Genomic DNA, 22,255 nt, shown 5'->3' with positions numbered 1-22,255 from the left:
TCTATTTTGACAAAATGTTTTTGTATTTTTAACTTTATAAAATTCTCCAAAAATTAGTTGGTTATAATTTTATGATAATAGATTTTATATCGCACTCTTTTTCTGAAAGCTTTTCTACTCCTATTCAAAGAAATCTATGAATTATTTTTTCTCAGCAAACCAACCAATCTCACATTTTTTTACAATCACTAACAGCAATGTTTGTCGACAAATTGTTACAATTGTTGCATTAATGCTAATTTTTTCTATTTCATTTTAACCTTTTATAACATATTTTAATTTTTAAAAAAAAGTTTTTTTTTTAAGAACCAACTATATATTAATATTTAGTTTTACTCTTTTGTTGGTCAATATATGATTTTTGATTCAAAATTTTGTACAAAAGCATTAAAAAATAAATAAAAAATCTTGCCAAATTGTTAAAAGAATAACATTTTGAATAAAATATTTTATAATATAAACACTTTTCTTGTACTCATCCTACACTTTATAAGAAAAAAGAATCAAAAACCTGGAAATTTTAAGATTTTTGTCTGGAAAACCTGGAAAAATCAGGGAAATTTGAAATCTGATTTGAGTGGCCACCCTGATCCCAAATCTCGGCCACATGAAAAAAGTTAAATATTAGTCTTTGTATATGTTAACATTTTCATCATCTGAATAATCATCTGCATCATTTTTACTTTCTTTTGCGAACGTTTTTTTTTTTAATTTTTTTTCCGATTCAAATTTAGTAACCATCGTATATTCAATTCCACAAAACACTACTGCAGTCCCACAAACAGCAAAACTCCCAAACAAAAATTGTCAAATTTCCAATCACAACAGATTATTATTATTATTTGTTTTGCTTTCTGCCGAATAAAAACGTGACAAAACAAACGAATTCTATGCCCGAATTTACTCGGGATAATAAATATTTGCAATATATATACATACCCGGGTTAACTCGGGATAATTAGGGGAGCGGTTCATACTTTATTTAGGTTTTATAAAAATTTTAACTTTTCTTCCACGCTTTATGATATTGGATATATATTTTTTTTTTCATTCATGAAGAACGACTAAAACTACCCTAAAAACGTGACTAAATTCGATTGGGATTGTTTAAAAATCATTAGAACAAAATAAGATTTGAAAGCTTGTCACGAAAACTTTTCTAAAGATGGACGGGGGAGGAAAATCAAGTCAACAAGTTTCACTTCATTGTTTAAATTTCATCCTAATTAATTGAATTTGACCTAATTAGGGGAAATTGTTCGAGGGGATCTATCGTTTACCTGGGATAGTCTGGTTGGTAGAAAGCTGGACTCAGGTTTGTGAGAACGGGAATTCGAATCCAGCCAGCCGAAATGTGTAGAAAATGGTGACTGGTGCACGTTAAATCTGTCGAATCACAAAGTCCTCCATGTTCCTATAACAAGCCGATACCTCTGGGGGTACTGAATTGAAGATGGATCGTTTTCTGGTGCAGGTCAAAATTACGATCTGTAGATGAATGACTGGATGTATGAATGAGTCCCCCCTATAAACGGGTGTGACGTATGGGTTTGGAAGCGGTCGACTTCTCAGCCATAGATGGCACCACTGGAAAACAAAAACAATCGCCCCCCCCCTCTGCCTTAATGGCCGACAACAACAACAAACTCTTAAATTACAAAAATGAATAATGAAAAAATTTCTATATCTACATCCTACTTGCCGTACAATAGTTCATTAATCAAGTAATATATGTAATTTCGGAAGGGGGTTTTGTCCCCCAAAACTACGCCACTGAAAATGGGTGGCTATTTTTTGAGCGTTTGGAACATGTCAACTGTTGTTTCCAATGTGTAAATTTTAAAATCAAGCAATGTCTTACCGCTTCAATTTCACTTATTTAATAGTGTTGGATTGTTGTTTATTTTCAGGTTCCGAGAATGTGTAGCTGGCTGCCCTGTTTACTTGCAGTTCTCGCTCTCTCGATGCCTTTCTCTTCAGTGGCCCAACAACCCGACGATATTCCAAGGTATTACCTCCATTCCAGAATCCCTTTTCACACAATTTTGAGTTATATTATGGAATTCATACGACACTTACACACAAAAGACGAAAATACACACACAAAAATTATAATAAATAAATAAACTAAGACAACACAAACTAATAAGTTCTTTAAATTATGTACTTTTCTTTGACATATTTAGGTGGGCAGTTTCATCTTAAGCCAAAAAAGAATGTAGCGCTTTATAATGTTTCTACCCCTTTATGTTTTTTTCTCCCAATGATCTCCAGAACTAATCGCTTCATCTAATCCGAAAAAGAATGTCATACTTGGTACATACATTGATAGATAGTACTCTATTTCTTACAAAGTTCTGTAAAGCAGTCATGGCCAGTCTAAAATCTTTTCAGGAGCTCTGCCATTTCCAAGAATCTTTTATGACCTCCCGGGATTTGATATTTATTGCTGTTATTTATTTCATTAAATTTATTAAAAACGTATCTGTTTAGAGTATCTGGTGTAAAGTTTTCTTCATGAATGTTTATTCCAGTTCGTTACCTTTGATGGCTTCCGCTGAAAAAATAATTGTTTTATGTATGTTATTGTTATAAGTTTCCGCTTAAATAATTTCGGAGTTAGATAATATACAAAACGAACGAACGGACGAAATATACAAAAAAAAAAACTAACATTCAAGTAACTGAATTTCCAACCACTTTCTTGACAAAGTAAACAAATGTTTTCCTATCTGAAGGATCAGAAGAAAAGATGCATCATCTGGAAAATAATCACAGTATTTTTAAAATTCAAATCAAAATGAGTAAGTTCTTCACTGCTCAAAAGTTATTTAGAATGAAACTTCGTAAAACATAAAAGTGTTATTCGCATTTTCTTATTTTATTCTCAAAAAAATATTTAGAATAATTCCGAATTGAATGTTAAATAAATAAAGAAAAAAGAAAATTCTTTCTTAGAAAAAAAAAGTTATCCTTCATTGTGAAAAGAAGAGTGTATTTCCATAAAATATTATATTTTCCATAGGTTTGAATCTGAAACCGATAAAGAAATATTGGATGCCATCTTAGATCGCAAACGATACGATTTCAGAATGAGACCTAACAGTAAGTCACCCTTTTCGAATTTTTTACTTCTTAATTCTCTTCAACGAAAATTTCATTCTTCTTCTTGAAAGATGTATCAAAATCGATGATGCATCATTCTTTTCTTGCATCGAATCTGTCTCCATTTAAATTTGCTTCGGTTTAAAACAGAAAGAAAGCATTGAATCAAAATATGCATGTTATTAAAAGGAAAAGACTGATAAAATTTCCTAATAATTTTCAAAATAATTTTTTAATTTAAAAAAAAAATCAACCAAAAAGTTGTGATTGCCTTATTACCCATAGGTCAAATGCTTTTTCTTTCTGGATTGACTCCGCTAAACGCCACAACATTTCAAATCATGGGTTGCAAAAACTGTCTCCATTGATGTTTGTCGTCTGATTGATTTTCATATCCGGCCTATGACGTCACAAAATACTTTTACTTCTTCAGCATTCATATTTGTATTGAAATCATCGTCAGTAATTATATGTTAATGTTAAAAAGAATATAAAAATATTTTAAATTATTATTATGTAAATACATTAAAAGTTCCTGCCAGTGAAAATAAAAAGAAAAACAGCAGCGGCCGCCCTAGCAACGCATGCGCACTGTTTACTTTTACTCTTGAACATAGTTGAAAAGTGTGTGGACGCCATCAATCCCAAACCAAGACTCGTTTTGCCAATGGGTAATAAAATTCTTTGTTATACTTGATTAAAAAGCATTGTCAAGCGCTCGAAAATAGGCACCCGTTGTCAATACCTGCCAGACGTTAATGAGGAAAGCAAAAATTATTTGAAAAATAAAACGTAAAGTTGCCAACAAAAAAATGGAAAATAAAAGGGAAAAAAATGGAATCCTCATTCATGTCTTAAGAACAAAGAATATAGAACGAATATGCATATTCAATGTTAAGAATGAACGCCACTTTTGAGCACTTGAAAACGTCGACTTTTTATTACCATCTCTATATATATTTTTTAAGCCAATGTAGTGTTTAATCAAGTATATTGTTTAGTTTTCTATGATTATTTATTTAAAATCATATGTTTTCTTATATATGAATAGGTACTTTATATTGCACATTTATATTTTCCATCAGAAATACATAAAAGCAAATGTCAAATTGGCACTGAGTAACTGGCGCCGAACTCAGAAAGTGTTTTGATTTTCATTATTTTATTCAAAAATAACTAGTGATCATCCCTCGAACACCAACTCCCGAAACTTTTGATTTCATGACGCTTCTTTTCTCCAAAGTCTTGTTTAATAACCGACTTTTTATACGACAATATATTTTAATGTTTAATTCTGATGTTAAAGACTATGCTCTTTGATCTTTAGCGCTTACCAATATTGCTTGCTCAATTCCTTCCATCCCTCTAACCCGCTGTGGAAGAAAAAGAAATAACCCATCGATTGACAAAAAAAATCAAATTATTGTAATGGATTGAGATTTATTAAGACAACGCCTCTTTACAATTTAATTACTTGAAGAATTCGAAACATAAACAAAATTAGACTAATGGACCATTAACAGATTTTGTAACTACAAAAGAAATTATAATTCCCCTGTTTCTAAACTAAATAAATCGGTGGAATTCAGAAAAAAGAAAAAAAAACTTTTATATAAAGTACAAAGAAAGTCGCATGTTCGCAATTCGATTTTTCGCTAAAACTTTGTATTTTGCCATTTAAAAAAATACGTACTTTAAAATCATGTAAAAAATTGTATACCTTACAATTCGAAAATTTTTTGGTCATTATTTAATGAAATAATAAAAATCAATAAATAATTACAATTTTTTGCATGGAATTATCTTTGAATAAACGACAAATATTTTTCAGATATAAATTTAATATATTCGACAAAGCAAATATTTTTAAATTCGCTTAAAAAGTTTTTGAGATATGGCGAAATACGCAGAAAAGAAATAAATAAATAAACATTAAGGGGTCCAAACTTTGGATCGCTCTCCTGACCAAACTTCGGCTACCCTATTTCCCAAATTGCGGCTACTCCTCATATTTAGGGAGTCAGAAATCCTAATCCGTTAAATGTTTATTCGAAGAAAGCACGTTTTTGTGTCTGATTAAATAAAACTTAAAATATCGTCTGCATTTATTAATTAGAATATTTGAGATCACAACCTCGAGCTAATAAGAGTCCTAGAAAGGAAAAATCCGATCACTAAATTGAAAGTTATTTAAAGTAATAATTTTTTTTTTGGCGCACTGCATCTTTTTAACCCTTCGGATCTACATAACGAAGTTATAATTTCCCAGATGAGAAATATTTCAAAAATCATACACCAATTTAGGCGATTTTTGTCTCCTTTTTTAAAATACCTATGTTAAAATTATAGTTCCTAATTATTGAGCATATTTGCTAATTATTTAGCATCCTTGAACTTCAAGATCCGATCAAAATTTACTCATATTTTAAATGACTCCAAATGACCAAAAACAATTTGCTTTTTGGCAAAAAATAATGCGAAAATTGCAGTTTTTTTTTCTCAAACTTTGACTCTTAAAAAAAATGAAGGCAATATAAAGATTGCCTTTTTTCGAAATGGTGCAGTTTTATTTTGTTTCCGTGTAAGTAAAAATTGTGTAAAAGGTGTGATTTTTCTTTTCCAGATAAGACTGAAGTGAATGTGACCGTCCTCATCTTATCACTCTCATCACCTGATGAATCCAGTCTTGTAAGTGAGTCTCCCTCCTTCGTCGATCGCAACATACTTCTCCCATTACATAAAAACGAGAATCAATTAGTACATCTAGAGGCAGAGGAATCAAATATACATCTTAATTTTTTGCACCACCTTGTCAACCACTAGCCGTAACGCATCGTAAGGGGTGGTTAAAACTGCTCCTAGACATTATCATCACGAAATAAATCAGGTGCGATAGATTTTGAAGAAAAAAAGGTGATGAATAAAAAGAATCGTCTTTTTAAAATAAAATTGAAATTTTTCAATCTTGATAATGTATAGAGAGACTACGATAAACTGAGCACAATAAGATGTGGGGCAATCTGTAGTGGGCACAATACATCGCAAGCACAATTTGTCCCAGTCTCAAATCGTCGTGTGTGCAATTCGTAGCAATCAATTCGTCGTTTGTGCAGCTCGTTACAAGCACAATCCATCGTGGGCAGAATTCGTCACAAGCACAATTTCTTGCAGGCTCAACTCGTCACGAGCCCAATCCGTCGCAAGCTCAATTCGCCGCGATCGCAACTCGCGGCAAGCAATTTGTCGCTTGTGCAACTTGTCACGAGCATAATTTATCGCAGGCAGAACGTGTCACAATGGCAATTCGTAGTGGGTACAATTCGACGCAAGCACAATTCGTCGAAGACACTACTCGTCGCAACGACAATTCGTCGCATGCACAACTCGTCATACCGGAAATTCTTTGTGAGCGCAATTTCCGGACAAAGTTAACCCCATAAGTATTTTTTTCTCTAGAAAGCTTTGCTATACCATAAAATGATACCTGAAACTCCCCTGCTGTATTCTGTAAACTTCTCTCTTTTTCGAAGGAAAAATGCGAGGATTTGAGGTAGAGGAAGGAATTTCTTCCAAACAAGCAAATGAGACACGGTTTCCGGCCCATTTGTTTGCGCTGAATAGAATGAAACCAATTACGAGATGAATGGACCAATAGTTTAGAAGCTATATGGGTTTTGTGTACAAACATTACACATTTGTATTTTTACCTATTTACGTATCTGACATTGGTATCTAAGCTAGCGAGGCAATATTTCCTACGTAATTTCTGACGTTGTATCGAATGAGGCTATACAAGAGACTTTATGTATAAAAAATACTTTTATTGACGAGAACGTATGGGCACTTTTTGCATCACTATCTAGAGGCTATCTGAACATTTAAGGTACATACTTTTGATGTCATTTTTCATGCTGAATTGATTCCGGGCTAAAGAGAAAATATAGAAGGGCTGGTTCATATTTTCTACCCCTCATGATGTCACGCCGCACAAAGATTTCAAAAATCAGAACTAGAGGTTATGAAAACTTTGCTGTTTATACTTTCTGTAAGAAATGAGTTGAATGTTTGACACTTTTCTGACAATAGCTGTCAAACTTTACACTGCTTATAAATTATTTATGTTCAAAAATATAGTATTCATACATTTTCTTACGGTATTAAAAAATAACATTTTCAAATTAGAAAACTATCTCTATACTTGTCATCATCGTTCCATTATCATTTTCTAATTATTTTAGTTTTTATCTCTTACTGTTAAATAAAGGGAAGCATAATAATTTTCTTCTTCTCTTTTTTCATTGTACTGTAATTTTTTTCATGTTTTCTCTACATTTTGAACATTTAATATATATATTATTGTTGTTGTTTTCAGAAATACGAAGTGGAGTTCCTCCTCCACCAGAGCTGGGATGACCCCCGGCTAAAATACGAGGACAGCGGGAAGTACAGATACCTGAATGCCATATCACATTATCAAGTGCTGTGGACGCCTGACATCTATTTCATCAAACATGGAGAATTTAAAGCTCCTCTCGCACAAGTGCACATGGCTTTAAAGATCTTCAACAACGGCTCCGTCCGATACATTACTAGGTAGGTACCCAAAACACATTACTCAAAGAACTGAATCAAATACTTTATGAACAAAATGCTTTATTTTTTAACAAAATAGAGCTACGATACATTAATAAAATCAGTTCTTTCTCGTGAATGAGTTTTTCTCTCTCATCAACTATTTTTCTCCCCAATTTTGAAACATTAAAAAAAAGGAAATCTAAAAATTTTAATTTTTGAAAAATAGAATTAATAAAGAAAATATTTCTTTTCTTTCTTTTTTTTTAATGTAATTTACCGGTAAGACGAAGCTTGTTTTTTCAATTGGACTTCTTATCCGAGCATAAGTGTTTTTAAATAGATTTATTTTAAAAACCAATTTATTTTGATGATGACTAAAAAGGTACTTTTTGATAGGGTACTTTATTTACGTCGCACTAGAGCTGCACAATAGGCAATTGCCGATGGTCTGGAAAACGTACCTGAGGATGATCCGAAGACATGCCATCGCAATTTTGATCCTCTGCAGAGGGGATAGATCCCCTGCTTTGGTAGTCCGACGACCTGCTTGCAAAATCGAGAGCTTAACGGTAGAACAGTTTAAGGAGGACCCATACCGGGCATCCTCGGTCCCTATGCAGACTGTTCAAAGTGGTCACCCACCCGCTTAGTAACCGTAGCCAGTGAAGCTTTTGTTCCACTGGGAACTTTGTCTTTGCTATCAATCCACTGCGGGATAGGAAGGAGAAGTGGTATTGAAAGGGATTTGATTGATTAGCATTGATTAATTGATTGATTTGATTTTCATTTTATAATTTTTGTCATTGTCAAAAATATAAAACAACTTACGGCATTTCAAGGTTGAATTGCATTTTTAAGAAAATCTACTTTTTTAAATAAGCTTATTTATTTACTTCAAAAAAAAAATTTAAAAATTCCAAATATGTTTTGAAAATTATTGGAGCGTTTTATAATTATTATTTTAATTTCTGAATACTTTTTTTATAAACAAACAAAAGCGCGAGTTGTTAAAAGAGAAATAATTGATTCTCCATTTTTGATCAGAATTGCCTTAGTTATGAACTAAACTTAAAAAATATTTAAAGTTATATTATTCTATAATTAATAAGATATTGATAATTATCATTATATAAATTCAATTTTATTAATTCTGTAATTTATAGGAATGTTACTTTATAATGTATATTTCACTATAATTTTTTCCTTGGCTATGATAAAAAATTATATAACTTCCTTCTCTTTTCAAGGCGCAGTATGATTTTAAATTGTCAAGGAAATTTGCAAATATTTCCTTTTGACAACCCCAAGTGTCCTTTTGCTATTGAGAGTGGTAAGCTATATTTATATATTTGCTTATTCAGTTTTTGGATTTGGTAACAATGGAAAAAAATAGGTAAACATTGCATACAATGAATGAGGTCCGGGATAGCCTGGTTGGTTGGGCACTGCGTCCATGTCCAAGAAGTCGTGGGTTCGATCCTCGCCTTCCGAAGACTCCCTGTGTAGTAAATGGTGACTGATGCATGTTAAATCTGTCGAGTTCCCATAACAAATTCCTTCATATTCCCATAGCAAATTCCTTCATATTCCCATAACAAATCATACCACTAGGTTTACTGATCTAGGAGTTCCCTTGTCTTCTGGAATGGGTTCAAAATGACAAGGCTACGAAGCTAAAAATTAGTAGTCGTAAACTCAAAATTGGGTCGGATGTTCAACGACGGTTATAAAATAAAATGAAATAAAAATACAATGAATGAAGCCTATTCCGAACTGGAGCAGCAGTCCCCAATTTTTTTGGCTATGAAACCCAAAATGATTGAGTTTCTTTTGACAAAACCCCTTCTTTATAGTAGCTACTTTAATTAGCAGCTGTGAATATATTTACCAAAAAGTATTAAAAATTAACTTTGAATATATTTTATCGTAAAGAGTCAATTTTTTTATAGTTTTATGAAAACAATACAGGTCTGGAGCGACATGTAGTACTGAATTTGTTTTTGACGTATGCTTAGGTTTAATAAAACAATCTGAATTATGATTTCCAAAAAAAGAACTGTTATAAAATCTGAGAACGGGTATAAGAAAAACATAAACATAGAAACATAATTCTCTAATCTTGAATTTAGTTATTTTACATTGCAAAGTTTTAAGAGAAATACTTATGCATATCATTTTCGTAATTTATATCATATATTGTTTTTGCAAGATATTTTTATACTGTCGCTTCTTTGATAAATAATTTCATTAAATAAATTTTATGATTGCTTGTTTACAGCTTTTAAAAATCATTACTGTTTTGTGCGCACCTCATTTATGTGTACCAAATAAGAAATTAAGTTCCGGACGGGCTTTCGAATTAAGATGTTCCTTACTTCATTCTATGCAGCGAATATGATTAACCGTCGGATGTGACTGAATGTCGGAAATGTTTAGAAAGAGTAAATGAATACAAAACTCTGACATGATAATCGTCTATCATTATTCATTTATATTTAAATCCAGCTATTCTATTCCCTTACCATCATTCAAAATTAAAAAGTAAAATCCCTCCTTTTTTTAAAAAACAATCTTTCAGCTGTTAAGTAAATCCTCACTAAAATTACTTTTTTACTACGTTTTTATAAACTGTGGTAAATTTTGAAAGTGTTTTACACAGTTTAGCGGCATTAAACAATTTGAATTAATCTTATTTCTTTCTGCAGCTTTTGAAAATGGTGTGGTTTTTTTTTTCGATTTTAACATTCTCCAGTATCTTGTATATTGTTTAAAACTTTTTTTAATAATAATGTCAAAGGTACCATACATATTCGATGGTACCATATTTACGTAAATTAAAAGGCGTCGCAGCTATTTCTAAAAATTGTTGACTTTCTGATTGCAAATCGAAGGCATTGGAATGTCAGAGATATTAAAAACTACTTTTAAAAAAAATCGATTTCCAAACGATAATTTTACACCATTCATGTAAAATAACAAAATTATTCAGAACATATTTCACCTGATTTTGCGCAACCATGTGCTAGTTCCTTCAAACCATGAGTGATGTATTCTGTAGTCATTTCCTCTTATTGGAACGTTTGACAATTAAAATGACAGTAAATAATTATATAAAAAAAAACATTTGCCGCGGTGGAAGCCCTGCGAAAAATTCCTGTCACGTTACGTATGTGTTCCATTTCCAACCATTAATTTACCACATTGCCTTTTTATATAGTTTTCTTTTTGCGTTAATTTTAAAAAAAATAGTACATGAATTCGCGATCGCAACTCTCGAATTCGCCATCTGGGGAGAACACCGGTTCCGTGTCTTGGCCCTTCCCCCTTTCCACGACGCTTTCTTTTTGAACTATGTTCAATATAGTTTTCAGTTCCAAATACTTTATTTACGTCACACTAGAACTGCACAGAGGGCTATTGGCAACAGTCTGGGAAACATCCCTGAGGATGATCCGAAGACATGTCATCGCAATTTTGATCCTCTGCAGAGGGGGTATCTCCCCTGCTTTGGAAACCCGACGACCTGCGCGAAGTCGAGCACTTTACGGTAGAACAGTTTAACGAGGACCGATACCATGCACCCTTGATCCCTACGTAGGCTGATCAAAGTGGCCACCCACCCACTTTCTGACTGCAGCCAGTGATGCTTGACTTCGGTATTCTCCTAGGAACCATGATGCATCTTCTAAGTGATATGCTACACTCGACCAAATCCTGGACTACCTTGGTCTTTCTAGAGGAGATATCTCTGTGCTTCATATGCTCAGAGTTACAAGTGTCAAGGACTTCATTTAGCTTTGCTAACAGTTGTGGGCTAGCAACAGCAACAACATAAAATAACACTTTTGTTAAAAAATTTCTATCATTACTTCCAGGTAGATATGCGTGTTTTCGGAGAGTTTTATCCCTATATTTTAAAATAAAACCAATTTTAAGTGAATCACGTGGTGCAAAAAATTCAAAATAATTCCTCATATGTCCATCCTCATATTAGAATTTCATTTACGCTAGATGTTGCATGTTTTGGAATAAAATAACATTTTTGTTAAAACTTTCTGTCACTACCTCCAAGTAGATGTGGATATTTTCCGAGAACTTGACGCCTGCATTTTAAAAGAAAAAAAAGTTTTTTAAGTGAATCACGTGATCTTAAAAAGAAATTATTGACGGCCTTCATTATGTTAACAAAAATGATTTTCTAGCTTTTATCACCGTGTAAATTTAAAATTGACTGGTTATCTGGAAATAGTGAGGCAACTCTACACATAGATTTTCTTCTTTTTTTCTCACGTGTTTTAAAAGATATTTTTCTTTTCTTTTCTTTTCAGTGTCCCATGAGATATCAGAATTGGAACTCCGATGGGAGAAACAACCTGGGGGTGTAAGTGGGGCCACCTCCCTCAGATACCACAACGCCTATCTTGTCAAGAATGAGACCGGAATATGCGATAGCCATGACACCTGGAGAGGTAAATATTATTATTATTTACTTTTACCCCCAACCTGTTGAAGTGAAAATTGTGTTTTCCATCTAGGTAACTCTTTTTTTATTCCTTGGGCATGGTATCTTATAATTAACCTATTGACTTATTTCAAGAAAACTGAATGATGTCAATGATCCAGTTTAAATTAGAATCCCAATTACCATACTACTATGCAATTGAAAAACGAAAAACAACGTAAGTGCGAACGCTGTTTCGTATGGCGTGCCGTGCAATCAAATGTTTCTCAGTAGCACGGCCATTATAAGAAACGGTATTTTTCCTGAAAAACATATCTCAAAATAGGATGCTCTCCCAATACTTCATCCAGGAATCTCCTTGTCTTCTGGATAGGGTTCAAAATGACAAGGCTACGGAGGTGAACAGAAGTAGTTAAACCCAAAATTGGGTCGGCTGTTTAACGATCAGGGGTCTGTCCAGACATTTTGTGAAAGGTCCGTTTTTCGTGAAATTGTGAAAAAATTACTCACATTCTTTCAACCAGGGTCCGCTTTCATGAATTTGTGCAAATAAGGTCCGTTATTGCAGAAAAAAACTTTTTCAAGGAGTTTTTAAATTGTAAAGACATACAAGATTATGCTCAACACTGCAAAATTATAATTAAAAAAATTAAATTTTAAAAAATAAACAATTGCTGCTTTTAAACTAGAGATGCAACACACAAATATTTGGTATTTAACCTATACTGCTGAACGCAGAATATTCATTTCGGACGAATAATGGAAGAATCGTCTGCCGAAGACAAAACTTAATTCGTTTACATCCATCTTTCTTGTTTTCTGCCCTGGTAAGGGTTTATTCGATTAATAAAATAATAATGAAGATAAACAAATTTGTGAAGGGTCCGATTAAAAGAAAAATCATTTTGTAAAGGGTCCGTTTTTAAGTTAAAATATTTTGTGAAGGGTCCGTTTTAATGAAAAGATATTTTGTGAAGGGTCCGTTAACGGACCCAAATTTCTTCTAAACAGACTCCTGACGATGGTTATAAAATCTAAATAAAAACCAGAGTCGGAACACATTTAAGAATCTGTTGATACTCAGAAAGTATAGCAGATAATGAGTTAGAGATAAGTATAAATTTTCTCCCCAAGTCGAGCCGAGAAAAGACCTCGCGAAAAGTCTGGTAGGTTTATCATCTTCAATATAATTTTAGGTTAGGTGCTAATTTATAAAGTATGTTCCAGATAAACACTTTATAAATAAATCCCTTTAAAATATTACTCCAATCGAATCGATTTTATTCTCATTTACTTCAAAATGAAAAAAAAATGTATCGGAAGCAATACCTCTATACGTATTCTCTCCTGTAAAAACCATTTATTAAGAAGAGGATACTTAACAGTTTACCTCTGCTTAGAGCTATCAAGTTTTGCGTACTTATGCAACTGATTTTCATGCTATTTTTCATTCATTAAAATACGCAGAAACCAAATGTGAGATCCGTCCAAGTGATTCTCTAGCACATCCCCGTGTCAAAATGAACTCTTCTGGTAGACTGACAATATTTATCACTGTATATTGTGTTCTGTATTCTAACGGTTTTAAAGTCACTTTCATTTCAATTTAATTATTCATTTGAGTCACTTTAAAAAGCATTATTTCAGATTATAAAAGATATAATCATTCCAAGCATTTTTTCATTTTTTGTTTGAGTGAGTTTATCAGAATCTAATTGTGAAGCTCATATGAGTAAAAAATCATACCAAAGAGAACATTCTCATTTTGTGATAACCAGCAGACAAAAATACTTTAAATATATTTTTAAGTCAGGCACTTCGCTAACCTTTTCATGAAAATTCTTCAATCTAGTAGCATTACGTTGGCAATCTAGTATTCTACAATACGTTTCTATTGGAATGGGCAATAAGAATTGTCCAATAGGCATAATGCAATGGTTAACTTTCACAAACCACAAGAATACGGCATTTATTCCATTCAAGTGATGTAGTTCATACCTCTAGTTGGACATGTCTCTATCAAAAGCCCCTAGCAACAATTTTACCTTGACCCCAGTTGGGGTCCAAATTGGCTCAATTTGGGCCCTATAAGAACATGGACTCAGGGACCCACATTGGGATGTCAAGATTTTTTAATATTAGTCCTAGAATGGCTTATAAAGGACCTACATTGGCCAATATAGAATCTATATTGGCTAAATAATGGATATAAAATATTGGGTAAATCTGACAATTCCATATTGGATGTAAATTATTGGGTGAATCGGACAAATACTACATAGGGCCAATATCGGAAAAATAACGGCCCTATGAACCCTTATTGAGCCAAGATTCATGAATATTGGCCCAAGTTATTTTGCTGATTGGAAATTATCAAACATTGAAGGGAATTAAACACCTCTGCCACAGAAACTATCGTCAAGAATTTAAAAAAAATTTGTCGAAAATTAAAACTAACGTTAAACTATTAAACCTTAACCTTTTGCTTACGGTGTACCAGTTATATCATTACATGTGGTATACATGCTGTACCAGCCGTAAACAAAAGGCTTGAATCTTAATTTATTTAACATTTATTTATTTATTTCAGGGGAGTACAGTTGCCTCCGAGTCCTCCTGGTCTTCACGCGAGACAAAATCTTTTACTTCAGCACAGTTTTTGCACCAGGTGTGGTCCTGGTGACCAGTTCCTTCATCAGCTTCTGGCTGGACATCAACGCCGTTCCTGCTCGCGTCATGATCGGCGTGACCACCATGCTGAACTTCTGTACGACCACCAACAGCTTCCGTTCTACTTTGCCCGTCGTGTCTAACCTGACGGCGATGAACTTGTGGGACGGTGTGTGCATGTTCTTCATCTATGCATCCATGCTAGAGTTCATTATTGTCAACTATCTGTACAGAAAATATCCGAAAAGACCATCCATCGGTGCCAGTGGAGCCTCTTCCAGTTTGGGTAGATGGTGCGGAACATTTGAGGTGAGTCAGTTTTCGTACGCATTATATGAGACCTGCCTTTGCAAATTACATAAACGTGATTTAAATTCGGTACGCTTTATTTTGATGTTTAAACTACATTAGAGGACGGCTCAAATCCGTTATAGTTTCGAATAATATTGGACACCCCCTCAAGCGAATTCGAATGATATATGATGTTTGCATTTATGATGTTTGCATTTATTATGTTTATGATGATATTATTATGTTATGATGTTATCATAATGAATGATGTTTTCATTTATTAATTAGCATATTTGATATCATCCCCTCAAACCAATAAGAGAACATGAAAATCCGATCTTTCAATCAAAAGTTATTCAGAGCAATCCAGTTTTTTGTTGTTGTTTTTTTCGCACTAAATCTTCTACGAATCTTCACTATACGAAGTTATAACTTCCCTTATGAGAAATGCAGTCAAACCCCGTTATAGAGAACATTCAATGGATCGAAATTTTGGTTCACTATAAACGGGAGTTCACTATATCCGTTCTGCAAACAATTTTAATTTATTTTTCCGAACTGCTCCCTTTTATTGAACATTATTTAAATAAATGATCCATAAAAAGAATTACAAAAATGATTAAAAAACGACATGTAGTAACAAACAATGCGTTAACTTTTATTTTTTTAACTCCTCGTCTTGAGTATAAAAAATTTAGGAAAGGCCAGGATGGGGAACTGAGATAGAAGAAGCAACCAAAAAAAATGCTTATGACTATATTCCACTCAATAGATGGTTTTAAAAATCGGTATCTGTATTTTGTGTAAAAATTTCAAAATTACCAAAAAATTAAGAAAAAAATGAGTCGAAGGCAGAAAAAAGTTCATACTATCCTCTCCTCTTTTGGTTCACTATGTCCACAAAAAATAATATTACATGTGTATAGCAAGGCAGCGAACATTTCGTTCGCTATATCCGGGAGTTCACTATAAACCATGTTCACTATAGCGGGTGTTGACTGTATTTCATCAATTATACATCAACTTAAGCGTTTATTGTTCTCCTTTTGTAAAATACTTATACTAAAATTAAATTATAGTTACTACTCTATTTGTGAGATACAATACCACGTGCGCTATTTCCGAGCATGCGCAGTATCGATAAGGTGCGGAAAATGAGGTTAGCGTAAGTGTAACGCAAAAGCTCTCTAATAAATCATTCAAAAGTGAAACTTTCAAAATAAATCCTGGAGTGCTCTTATAAATCGTTTATAAGAGCACTCCAGGTAAATTATAATCTTTTTACATGTTTGATTGCAAGTCTACAACTAACACTGTTTTATTATGAAGACCCAATATGTTTCACTTATAATCCCATGAAAACTTTTAATCTCGCTTTCATAAAAAACAACGTTTGAAATCACCTATACGCGTTTCACAACCTACATCGGTAGGCTGGATATAATTCGATTAAAGTTAAGCCATACTAAAAGCATCATTATACAGTTTAAAAAATGAAATAACAGGAGTAATGCTTTCCATATATGGTATAGCAGTAACCTCTTATGTTTGAAAAAGCTTATTGTGTCATTTATTAATATATTTCGAGTCTGTATAATATCTATAATATAATATAACATACATTATAAAATATATTTAATATAATAGTGTATATAATATATATTTCATGTCAATGTTAGGTGTCAATGAAACACTATAAGACTTTTCTGAAATACTAAATTTAGACAAAGCATATAAACCGTAGTTAAACAGCCGACCCAATTTAGGGTTTACGACTAGTAATCTTCAACTCCGTAGCCTTGTCATTTTGAACCGAATCCAGAAGACAAGGGAACTTATGGATCAAGTATTGAAAGAAATTTGCTTTCGCGGAGGACTTTTGATGGAACTATCCCACGTTTGCGTTACATGGGGAGGAAAACCACGAAAACCTTCCAATGTTAGCCTAATGGCAAGGGGGCTTTAACCCATGATCCGTCTACGACTGAGGATATTTTACGTCAGCACTGTGGTTGGTGCGAGCCGGGTGCGGAATTCATATCGACCAGTCGTTGCTGGGATTCGAGCCCGGATAACCTCATTGGGAGGCAAGTACTCTATCCTCTTAGCCAGAACACCTGATACTATACACATTACATGCAACCACCATACCCAACGATTTGTTGCTAGAATGCATCCCGAATGAACTGTTAGATGTTTTGTGCTGTTGTCTGTTCGAAATCGGTATCGACCAGCCATCGCTGGAATTCGAACCATGTTCACCTTATTGGAAGACGAACGCTTTGTCCCCTGAGCCACCATGACTTTCATTTACCATTCTAAGAAAAGTATTGGTAGAAGTTTTTATCACTATAGTGAGCAGTTTCGCTCTTATTTAAGTTATGTAATTGTTACTTTTCGCCACTGTTAAAAGACGCAAATATTTATTCATATGAATAGTTTTTCTTCTGGTGTTCTTATTTAAGCGTCATGCATGCATTGTTCCTTAAATTGGATAGGTTTGTAGAAAATACGAAATGCTAAAATATTGTAACATTTATTCTGATCATTTATATTCTTCATTTATAAAGTGTCTATAAGAATTGTCATTGTCATAGAAAATTTCACCAATTTTTTAGGTAGATTTTTTTTAAAGTTACATTTTAGATTTATTCTATTTTAAAGTTCCTATTATGCTCATTTTAAAAGCATGCGTATTATTATATGAATTGGAAAAATATTGGATATAAGAAAACTAAATAGAATACGGGATAACTAACAAGATAATAGGGAGAGAAAAAAAAATTTCAATTTCTTATTTTATATTCTTCAATTATGTTGTGCTTATAAAATAAATATGGGATAGATGGCCGTAGTTTTTTCACCTAAGGTTGATGGTGAGATCAGTAGCGTAGTTTTAATGTATGTTCGATGGGGGATATCGGTTATCTCCTTCTGTTGTTGTTGCTGTCGTCGGCCATTGAGACAGATGGGGTACGATTCCTCTCGTTTTCATGTGGCGCCATCTATGGGCAAGAATTTGACTTCTGTTACACCCGTTTATAGGTCATTCATCCACGGATCGTAATTTTGACCTAAAACAGAGAATCAATCTCCAATGTAGTGCCCCCAGAAGTATAATTTGTTATGGGAACATGGAGGACTTTGTGACTCGCCAGATTTAACGTGAGTCAGTCACCATTTACTACACGGGGAGTTCTTGCCCAACTCTATTCGGACACCCGTTCTTACGAACGTGAGTCCAGAGTCCTATATATATACCAAAATGAAGATAAAACAAAGGAAGATTATAGACATATGAAAAAGGGAGGGGGAAATAATAATGAAAAAATATAACAAACAACTGATTTAAAAAGAAAAAAAAGGATGAAATTTTTCTTAAAAAAACCGGAAAATAAAAGATATAATCTTTTCATCAGCCCACACGATTATATCCGCAAAAAAGAGTGCTTTCTGATATTGTATCAATATAGCCAAAGCAAAATAACTTTCTTCGTGTTTTCTTGTATTTATTTATTTTGTTGTATATATATATATATATATATTCTAAACGTTTAAATTACAAAAAATAAATAATGGAAACTTTCTTATGTCTATATCCTACTTACAGGACAATAGTTCATTAATCGAGCAATATATTGTAAATATATAATTTCGTAGAGGGTTTTGTCCCCCAAAACTACAACACTGGGTGAGATGGCCAACGAAGTTATAGCGACCATTCCTCTGTAAAACACCCCTTCTTGTTAAACGGGTGCAAAAATACACTATACTAGGAGGCTTCGCCCCCTGCTCGCTTGCGCTCGCCAACCCCCGGAACTGCTTTCGCAGTTCATTTCGGATAGCTTCGCAATCCAATGCTCGCTCATTGGATACGTTCTTAACGTCTAGCTTTTGTATACTTTTTTGAACACAATTCCGAAAACTTTTCATTGTAGAAAATTCTAAACCTGTGCATTTCAATATTAATTTGAAATTGCAAACAGTTCATATTTTTCTTAATCACGCTATTCTAAATTTCAGTTGTTAAGAAAAGTAACTGTTGTAAGTTTTGTTTTAAAGTATTTCCCTTTCAGACCCTTTCAGAGGGCTAAAACCATGTGCTGTAAAACAATATGAAATAGTACTGAACGCCGGATGCGAAGCATCTGCTTCGATGAAGATAATTTTGTGAGAATTTTTTTGATAATTCGAAGAGAATTCACCCGATTAGACATATGATGCTCACTACGTGCTCTTGCGCGCCGAAGCCTATCAATTAAAAATGAAAACTGTTGCCAACGCGAGAAAAAAAATATCATCGGTTTTATTGATACATACGTATTAGCGTTTTATATAATATAGATATGTGCTTTAAAGGTCCAGCTAATTATTAAATAAAAAATTTAACCTTCGCATTGAAAAACAACCGAATATTTAATTTACGAAAAATATTTGACCTCTAAATAAAATAAACATTACAATTTCATATTTGTTGTCGCGACAATTCTTCGTTCAAAATGATAAACCAGTTAAACTGCTCCCTACAAAACTGCACCTTTTGTAATACAGACAAATCATTAGACCCGCTAAAAGATTCTGTGTAAAATTATAATTATCAAGTGAAACTATACAGCTGTATTGTTTTTACTAGGATGAAACCGGTTTGCATTTGTTTACGTTCCCCTGTATCAATGGGTTAACATTGTAATGCAATACGTTAAAAATAAATACAAATAGGAAGTATATAAAAAATACTCTGAATAAAAACTCACTACATGTATGTTAAAATATAAAAATATTGCATATAAACTCGTGCAAATCATGTCATTAATTATAAAACTACAGTGCAACTAATAATTTGTTCTAATTATTATAATATACTAATAAGGTATCTCATAAAATAAATATTCTATATTTATATAATAAAAACATAACATACAAAACAAATATATAATAAAAACTGTACATAAAAAAAATATCAAAGGTATTTAAACTAGCCATCTCTCTTCGATTGTCATCTAACCTAAACTTAACTTAATTAATTAAATATTGGTAAAAACACTCTATACAGACTTCTCTAATTTTGAAAATATATTAAAAAATTTATGGTGATTCTAGCCCCGGAGCCTGATTATGGGTATTGGTGAAGGCAGCGGTTGAAGACCCCCCTTAATAATAACTTAAAGTGTCGGAGCAAAGAAAATGAAATTGCAAACAAAGAAAATTTTATGAGCGAAAAAGAAATCTCACGTAAAACTATCGGGAGTGGATGCCTCTTAGTAAAGAGCATGCGCACCTTGATCAAACTAGGTTGCTATAGAGACTTTGACGTCATTGCCCGGGCCATTGCCAGATGTTTGGGGAGACTTGTTTCAAAAAGAGCGTTTGCTCACTGAAACAATTTAAATGAATTGACCATAATCAAATAAACACACCTTTTCATAAACTTGAAAAAAATTGCTTGAATAATTACTGTAAGTCAATGTGATTGGTATAGTAATTATAGAACTATTTTCTTTTATCGGAAGCAAACTATTCATTTATTTTATTATACAATAAAATGTTCGAATGTTTTTTTTTTCGGATGAATTGATTTTTTTTCTTTTTAAAATAATTAAATATCATTTGTGTGACATCGTTATGAAACGCTTGTTAAAAAAAAAATATTTCACTAATGTAAAGCTAAAGCTTTAAATTTGAAACAAATTTTTTTTTAACCTAATCATTATTTTTTCACCATTTTTTATGCTCTTTTTTTATTATATTTAAACGGAAAAAATTTGGGGTATTTTGCATTAAATAATATTTTTCGCTGTTTTTGCTGAGTAATTAGGTATTTAAAAATGTAAAATATCCTACATTTTTAAATATCTTACTCAGAAATGGTAATTAATATAATGATTGCAATGCATATAAAAAAAAACTGAAACAGAATAGGTAAAACGTATTACCTTCAACTACGATTTCTATCATTTGTTTTATTTAACTTCTAGAACATAGAATTCTAATTTTTTTTTTAAATTCGAGGGGGGGGGGATTATTATTCTTTTTCTATAATTGAAAATAGCGAATACAACTATTTATGAAAAAAATCCAAATTTTTACTCAAAGGTTCAATCCGGTAGACACAAAAAATAATAAAGCCAAAATAGATTCTTGTAGGAAAAAAAACAATCCAATATATAGGTTCGCTTCAGATTCATTGGTTTATCGTGCAATTTTAGTGCTAAAAATAAGGTAGCCTAACCCTCTCAGACGAAATTAGAGGCTGAATCACTAAAATTCTTCCATTCCAGTAGACAAATATTTCATAACCTATATTATTATTTTTTAAAAAAATCTTACAACTCCATGTCTTTTTAATTAAATTTTCTATTTTAAATGGGTTTTTTTTCCAATGCCCGCCTGGAGAATGACCTTTCGTCATACGAAAGGTATTTCGTCGAAAGGTATGACGAAAGGTCATTTCAGCAGATCTGAAGGGCAGATTTGTTGACCACTCTTTCAGGGACACCATCTTAGGTGAGCCGAAGTTGCTCCCACAGTAAGGACACAGAGAATGAAAGAACATTCATGCCTTGTCCTGGATTCGAACCCAGAGCCTTTCTGATGCAAGGCCAGCTCCCTGCCCCTTACAAAAGCCGGTCGGCCTATTTTAAATGTACCTTCAGCTTATTTTGTTACTTGTTTGCCGCATACGTTAAGACCTCATTAGTTTTTAAATAACGGTAGGGTAAAAGTATTTTTTGATGTATATCATATACCAGAACGAGTAGGGGAGAGTGGGGTCAATTGTAACATTTTTTACTTAACTATATTTAACTAACAAAAAATCCAATATATTATTAGTATTATTTGACAGACGAGTAAAGCAGACTATCCTCTACTAGAAAGAAAAAAATACCTTATTTTAAATGTTATTATATTAGTTATTAACAATTTTTGACAGTCGTACACTTGTTACAATTGTCCCCACTTACGGGGTCAATTGTAACAGTTCATAAATTCAACTAAAACATAGTTAATTATACAGAGTATCATAGTTGTGATATATTTCTTTATTGATCAAAATAGTAGTGATATTTTAGCAGTAAAAATAATAATGAGCAGAGACCTAAAGGGTTAAACTTTTAACTTTAAGGGGTTAAAAATTTTAATTTATGCTGTGAA

At 32.7% G+C, this 22,255-nt stretch overlaps 1 protein-coding gene across 3 annotated transcripts in view; it reads left to right on the top strand.

Annotated features, from left to right (window-relative positions):
* LOC107450366 (glutamate-gated chloride channel-like) overlaps positions 1–22,255 on the top strand; it is a 196,988-nt gene that overhangs the window by 166,070 nt on the left and 8,663 nt on the right. For all 3 annotated transcript variants that reach the window (XM_071179388.1, XM_016066130.3, XM_043052381.2), the window contains 7 exons: positions 1,911–2,008; positions 3,026–3,105; positions 5,729–5,793; positions 7,478–7,698; positions 8,928–9,010; positions 12,009–12,149; positions 14,733–15,121. In XM_071179388.1, coding sequence (XP_071035489.1) covers positions 1,920–2,008; positions 3,026–3,105; positions 5,729–5,793; positions 7,478–7,698; positions 8,928–9,010; positions 12,009–12,149; positions 14,733–15,121 — 1,068 coding nt within the window. In that variant the 5' untranslated portion in view covers positions 1,911–1,919. The remainder of the gene's footprint in view (positions 1–1,910; positions 2,009–3,025; positions 3,106–5,728; positions 5,794–7,477; positions 7,699–8,927; positions 9,011–12,008; positions 12,150–14,732; positions 15,122–22,255) is intronic.

The sequence above is a fragment of the Parasteatoda tepidariorum genome, chromosome 4, assembly GCF_043381705.1.
Source record: "Parasteatoda tepidariorum isolate YZ-2023 chromosome 4, CAS_Ptep_4.0, whole genome shotgun sequence".
Lineage (NCBI taxonomy): Eukaryota > Metazoa > Arthropoda > Arachnida > Araneae > Theridiidae > Parasteatoda > Parasteatoda tepidariorum.
The sequence above is the reverse complement of the archived record's forward strand: the minus strand, read 5'-3'. Positions and strand labels throughout refer to the sequence as shown.